This window comes from Stenella coeruleoalba, assembly GCF_951394435.1.
Source record: "Stenella coeruleoalba genome assembly, chromosome: 8".
NCBI classification, from domain to species: Eukaryota; Metazoa; Chordata; class Mammalia; order Artiodactyla; family Delphinidae; genus Stenella; species Stenella coeruleoalba.
Window position 1 is genome coordinate 7,289,966 of NC_137154.1, and position 6,178 is coordinate 7,296,143.

General features: G+C 61.2%; 2 protein-coding genes across 5 annotated transcripts; one reads left to right on the forward strand and one right to left on the reverse strand.

The window, feature by feature from the left end:
• The first annotated feature begins 45 nt into the window (after positions 1-45).
• ZNHIT2 (zinc finger HIT-type containing 2) lies at positions 46-1,512 on the forward strand. Its single transcript, XM_079929948.1, has one exon. The coding sequence runs from the start codon at positions 179-181 to the stop codon at positions 1,376-1,378; it is 1,200 nt and encodes a 399-aa protein (XP_079786074.1). The 5' UTR covers positions 46-178; the 3' UTR covers positions 1,379-1,512.
• A 37-nt stretch (positions 1,513-1,549) lies between these two features.
• Positions 1,550-6,122, reverse strand: TM7SF2 (transmembrane 7 superfamily member 2). 4 transcript variants are annotated; one of them, XM_079929945.1, is made up of 10 exons: positions 5,924-6,122; positions 5,311-5,507; positions 5,154-5,208; positions 4,545-4,739; positions 4,363-4,466; positions 3,039-3,158; positions 2,777-2,945; positions 2,490-2,570; positions 2,281-2,382; positions 1,550-1,961 (listed from the first exon to the last, which is right to left on the reverse strand). In XM_079929945.1, exons 1-10 carry the CDS (start codon positions 5,970-5,972, stop codon positions 1,801-1,803), a joined length of 1,233 nt encoding a protein of 410 aa, XP_079786071.1. In that variant the 5' UTR covers positions 5,973-6,122; the 3' UTR covers positions 1,550-1,800. The 4 variants fall into 4 exon arrangements, with proteins under 4 accessions (XP_079786071.1, XP_079786073.1, XP_079786072.1 ...); XM_079929946.1 differs by having other exon boundaries at positions 1,551-1,961; positions 2,281-2,403; positions 5,311-5,571; XM_079929944.1 differs by having other exon boundaries at positions 1,552-1,961; positions 2,281-2,403.
• Between the last annotated feature and the right edge of the window lie 56 nt (positions 6,123-6,178).

The following is a 6,178-nucleotide window of genomic DNA, read 5'->3' on the forward strand; positions in this document are numbered from 1 at the left end:
CCCAAGAGATGGGTGGGGCTTGGCTTCCGAGTGTGGGCGGAAACTGACGAGAATCCTCGAAGAGCTTTGACTAAGCACTCCGTCGGCCCCGCAAAGAGGCGGAAGTAACCGAGAAGCGCCGGAAGATTGTGATCTGCTGCCCTTGTGCGTTCCCGTGTGGTGTGCGGCGCCAGTTGCCATGGAGCCGGCCGGGCCTTGTGGTTTCTGCCCCACCCGGGAGGCCCAGCCAGCGCGCTACACCTGCCCTCGCTGTAACGTGCCCTACTGCTCGCTGCGCTGCTACCGGGCGCATGGCACCTGCGCCGAAGACTTCTACCGTGACCAGGTGCTGGGAGAGCTGCGCGGCCGCAGCGCCTCTCCCAGCCGCCTGGCCAGCGCCCTACTGCGGCTGCGTCAGCAACGTGAGACCGAGGACGAGCCCGAGGACGCAGGCCTCAGGCCTGGTCCGGCGCCCGGCGGCCTCTCAGGACTCTGGGAGCGGCTGGCACCGGCCGAGAAGGCGGCCTTCGAGCGGCTGCTGAGCCGAGGCGAGGCCGGGCGGCTGCTGCCCCCGTGGCGGCCATGGTGGTGGGTTCGCGGCGCCGGGCCGCGGCTTCTGGAGGAGCTGGGTGATGCCCCGGGCTGTGACGCCGAGGAGCTGGAGCCCTCCCCTGCGAGGACGCCACCGGAACCCGAGAAGGATGAGCCTGCGGCTGCCGAGCCAATTCTCGGAGACGTCCCCGGGGCCTGCCCTCCCGCTGTGCCCACCCTCATCCCCACGCTGGCCAGCCTGAGCAGGGGCCGGGCGTCGCCGCTCGTGCGCTTCCAGCTGCCCAACGTGCTGTTCGCCTACGCACACACTCTTGCCCTGTATCACGGCGGCGACGAGGCTCTGCTCTCTGAGTTCTGTGCCACGCTGCTCAGCGTTTCTGGAGTCCTGGGCGCCCAGCAAGTCTTCACCTCTACCGAGGAGGCCCTGCAGGCCGCAGCCCACGTGCTGGAAGCAGGCGAGCATCCCCCCGGACCCCTGGGCACACGGGGTGCCATGCGCGAGGCCGCCCTCATCCTGCTGGGTGAGGGCCCGGCCAACCAGAAAGGCTACACGTTGGCAGCACTGGGGGACCTGACACAGACCCTGGGCCGAGCCCGGAAACGAGCTGTGGCCCCTGAGGAACGAGATTGCCTCTACCGGGCCCGAAAGAAGTGCCAGTTCCTGCTGTCTTGGACCAACGAAAATGAGGAGGCCCTCACACCCCTGGCTCTAGACTGCGCCAGGGCCCACCGAGCCCACACTGTGGCAGCCGTGGAGGTGGCAGCCCTCACTGGGGAGCTGGAGCAGCTCTGGGGAGGCCCCCTGCCACCTGCCCGGAGGACTCTCATTGAGGAGCTCCTTGACTGAACTGGACACTCTGTCATTAATAAAGCTGTGACTGGTCTGCCCTGTCGCCAGTGCCCATTTCTGAGTGCCAGCTGCTGTGCCACCCACCCCCAGACGCTTGTGGCCACAGGCCACCTGTCAGCTTCTCCCTGATCGGGGCTGACCCAGCCCGTTTTTAAGCAACCTGGCCCCAGAAAGGGAGAGAAGCAGCACCAGGCATTCCAGATGTTTATCCAAGGAGGAAGAGCAGCCCCTCCACTCCATTTTGTCTTCGTTTTCCCCTTTTGCTCCAACCACCTATCAGGCTGTTCACCCCTGCCTGTCGGAGCTCAGAGCAGGGTAGGGTGCAGGCCCTTGAGTGCCAGGTGAGTCCAGGCTCCTGGTGCTGGGTGTGCTGGCAGCTGGGTGGGCACGTGGCCCGACCTGGGACACGTGGAGCTGCTTCAGTAGATGTAGGGCACGATTCGGTAGGGCACACGCCGGCAGTATGCGTGCCAGGCCAGGCCATACTTCCGCAGACACTGCTGCTCATCCCGGGCCTCACGGTGTACCAACAGCGCAGTGAAGTAAAGGAGGTAGAAGTAGGGCAACAGGTGGGACACCCCTGTGGGGAAAGGGGTCTCTGTGACCACTCAGCCAGCCCTCCGGTTCACAAAGGTTTCCACAGCTGATGGCTCACGGGGCCCTCAGGGCTCCATGGTGAAAGGTCCATGGTCTGCAGGGAGTGCTGGCGTGCTAGGCTGTCACAGAGGTCTGGCCCAGCCACACCCTGAGTCCATCCCCAGCTCCCTGACTACTCCCCCCACTGGGGTGCAGCCCTGTTCTCCATTCCACACCCAGACTGGGCATCCTGTGCTCACCACTCCACCTCTGCCCCTCACACACTTAACGGCCCCTGCCGTGCGCCAACCCAAACCACTCACCGCAGGGCAAGGACCAGGCCAGAGCCATGATGAGGTCTCCAAGGTAGTTGGGATGGCGGACCATACCCCACCACCCAGACACCAGCAGCCGTCGCCCTGTGGCTGTAGAGATGGTCTCAAGGTCTGGGGAAAGACGTAGTGGGATGGGGGACCCCCTGGAAGTCCAGCTGCCCAACCTCACTTCATGGCACCCCAGAAACCCAGCTCACCAGCCACTCTGGGATCAGAAGGATTCTTCCGGAAGGTGTTTTTCTGAGAATTGGCTCCACGGAAGATGTAGTAACCAACAGCTGGGAGAAAGTGTGAGCAGGCAGTCAGGGGCCTTCTCTCTGACCCTGACCAACTACCCACAGCCCGGACTCAGTCTGCCAGGAGAGCCAGGACCCAGCCCTTGGCTTTAAAGAAGGGTGTGAGGCTTAGCACCTACCTAGTGGGTGCTGAATAAATAGTGAACGAATGAAAGGGGAAGGGAGAGCGCTGCCCCTTCCTGACTGACCATTGATGAGGCAGATGACCGAGGCCAGGGGCAACCCCAGGGGCTCTGGGTGGTACAGCAGGAACTGGGCCTGCAGGCTGTAGGTGAAGGGTACCCAGGCGAGGTCCCCAAAGGCCAGCATGAAGCCAAACCCGTCATGTATGATGTCCATGGTGGTGAGGACCGCCTCCTGCAGGGACAGGACCCAGACACACTGGCTCAGTCCCCACGAGGTCCTCTCGTGGGAGGCACCCTCTCCCTCCCTAGCCCAGTCCTGCCTCACCTCGTGCCAAAGGGCATCACCCACATATAGTAGCTGGAAGCCATTGACCAGCCACATGGCCAGTGAGGGACTCCCCCGAAGTTCTGCTTCCTGCATCAGCAAGGCCAGGTTGATGAGGACCTGGGGGTTACACAGAGGGTGAGACAGGGCAGTCTGTTCCCAGTCCATCTCCACAGAGGTGGCAGCGCCTGGAAAGGCAGTGGCCAGCCTGTCCCCTTCTCTCAGCTTTCCGTCACTAACTCTCCAGGCCTTTGTTGAGTGGCTCCGGCCCCTGTACCCAGGGGCAGAGAAACCGCACTGGACCACCTCCGGCCTGTTTTCTCTTGCCGTGTCCTGCAGTGTTCCCTTTGGGAGAGCGTTGTAGGGAGCGACTGCATACTTCAGGCTTGAGAGTTAAAACAGACCTGGTTTTGAATCTCAGCTTTGCCACCTGTGCAAGCTGCTTACCCTCTCTAAAGCGTATTTTCCCCACCTCCATGTAGAAAAGGGAGATAATCATGGACCATAATGTGTGTGAAGCACTAAGCACCTAGTAAGTGCTCGATAATGATTAGCTGGCAGCCAGCCTGTACTGAGCACCCCCATTCTGGTAGCACTGGGCTTGAGGCTGCCAATCAGGTTACCACCTCTAATCCTCACAGTAATCTTGGGAGGAAGCTCTTACTTTATCCCATTTCACACATGAGGAAACAGCCTTGAAGACCAGATCTGTGACGGGCGCCAGCACTCCTCCCGTCTCTGGATGAGGTAGTTTCCAAGGTGACAGGGACCTTGCCCAAGAAACCCTCCAGGAAATCTTGACCAGTCCAGTATGGGTGATTATAACCAAAAAACACAGTTGGCCTGTTTTCAAGGCTACCAGTGACAGACAGGTTGCTAAACCCAGTGACCAGTTTGAAGTTCTGCACCGCTTTGGCCAGCAAGCAGCACAGGATCACTCTCTTCTCGAAACAGATTTTGCGCTTGATGGCTTTAGTTAAAATTGCACCTGCTCCCCCAACTCCCTCGCTGCTCTTTCTCCGTAGCACTTAGCATCCCCTGACATGCGATACGTATTCTACTTATTTTTTGTCTGTCTTTCCCCACTAGAATGCAGGCTTCATGAAGACAGAGATTTTTTTTCTTTCTTTCCTGTAACTTTTCTTGCTTTTGTCTCCCAGCACCTAGAGCAGTGCTTGGGCACATGTGGACTCAACAAATTATTTGTGGAATGAATGATTAATGATTTATGTCAGCACAATATTGGCCCTGCCCTGCCCAGGCACTGCTCACCCATCCCACCCCTCCTCCTGGCTGGAAGCCCACTTAGCCATGCCCAGCATACCCAGCCGATGAGGCCAGGCCGCAGTTCGCAGAAATATTTGAAGTCAAAGGAACAGATGCGCGGGTTGAGCTCCCGTCCCAGGAAAAAGTCGTAAATGGGATTGCCTGGAGAATAATGGGGGGTGAGGTGCACGCAAGCACCCCCATCTGCCTCCACCTACACCCTCCTGGGGCTCCTCTCACCTGAGTTCCCCCCGGGTGCCAGGGCAGAGGCAGGGGCTACCAGAGCCTTCAGATAGAGAAGGAGGCTGAAGATGAAGGCGATGAGGGTGGCCGCAAAGGCCAAGGGCAGGAGCATTTCCGGGAGCGCGCTCAGGGGCAGCCCGGCTAACACTCCCAGGCCCACCAACAGGGCTGTCAGCACCAGGGCCTGGAAGCCTGAACCACAGCACACAGTGAGACCTGGGGATTGCACCCCTCCCCCTCCACCCCACCCCCCAATACACACACACACACACACACACACACACACACACACACACACACACACACACACACACACACAGCCTAAAGCCCAGGGAGGTCGCAGACCTTGTCCCGAGCCATTAGTCAGACACTTTAGCTTTCGGAGGGTCACCCCAGCCACTTCTCTGGTGCATAGAGTGGCAGCAATGCTGGGAGTGGAGGGAGGAGGGGTGTGGAGGGAGCCAGTGGAACCCCCTACGTCCTGGGCGTAAAAGAGGCACAAAATAGAAATTGGGGTCGCGGGCTCATCTCCACAGACCTCCCCACCGGGCCTGGGGCTCCAACCCCATCCCCACAACTCCGCGCAAGGACCCAGCCCCCAAGCACCGTTAATGGGGTAGCTCAGTCGACTCTTGTCCTTCAGTTCCTGCCCCTCGGCCACCTGTGGGCACAAAAGGGCGCTAAGGGTTGAGACTGTCTTTCTTCTCGCCGAGCCCCCTCTCTCCGCCCGCCTCCCCCGCGCGTCCGCGAGCCGAGTCCGCACCTTGCGCGCCGGCAAGAGGTAGAGCGTCGCCTGCAGGCCGAGCCAGGTGAGACACAGCAACAGCGCCCAAGGGCTCCACAGCTCCTCGAGTTCCGGCAGGTAAGGGGGTGGGCCCAGGAGGCGCGCCGGGCCCGAGCGGGCTACCAGTAGCAGGTGGAACATGGTGGCGGGGAGCAGCAGCAGCAGTGCCGCAGCGCCTGGGGAAGGGGGCAGCCGCGTCGGGCGTCCACTCTCCAACTCTCCCGGACCCCCACAGGCGCCCTGTCATAGCCAGGGCCCCATCAGCATTCCCATCGCCGCCTTCCACACCCCGTTCTCAGCGCTCGGCCCCCTTCTATGACTACTGTCTTGGTCCCCTCGAGGGTCCTGCTCGCGTTCCCCCTAGTCCGCCCGGTCCTCCATGCCACAGATCCCCTGCTCTGCAGCCGCCAGAACTGGCTCCTCCTCAGCCCCCTCTCCAGACGCTTCCCCGCACACTCCTAGATCCTGACTCCCGATACCCCTCAAAGCCTTTCATCCTCAGACCCTGCCCCCATCCCCGCTCATAGCTCAACCCTCCAGTTCTCCCTCACATAGCTCTGGCCCCAAATACCCCCTCTTTCTGCCCCATTACCCAGGGGTCCTCCGAATTCCAGCTCAGCCCGGGAGCCCTGAGGGACCATGGTATCCTCCGCTCCGCCGGGGGTTGGGGGCTCTCAAAAATCCGTCAAGAAAACACAGCCCACCCCATCCCCCAGGAGATGGGCTCGGTGACACGGAGGACCCAGCCCAGCTGGGCTTGCACCTGTCTCTGCACGGAGCACAGACAGCGACCGCTTTTGTCCCGAGGTCTTTAAATGGACCCGCCCCCGGCCCATCCTGGGCCCAG

Excerpts from the sequence above, each read along its gene's own strand:
- ZNHIT2 (XM_079929948.1), top strand. The coding sequence starts at position 179 with ATGGAGCCGGCCGGGCCTTGTGGTTTCTGCCCCACCCGGGAGGCCCAG.
- TM7SF2 (XM_079929944.1), bottom strand. The coding sequence starts at position 5,972 with ATGGTCCCTCAGGGCTCCCGGGCTGAGCTGGAATTCGGAGGACCCCTG. Across the intron at positions 2,571-2,776 it reads GGTCATCTGCCTCATCAATG|CTGTTGGTTACTACATCTTC; the intron begins GTCAGTCAGGAA and ends ACTTTCTCCCAG. Across the intron at positions 2,404-2,489 it reads TTCTGATCCCAGAGTGGCTG|ACCTTGAGACCATCTCTACA; the intron begins GTGAGCTGGGTT and ends GTCTTTCCCCAG.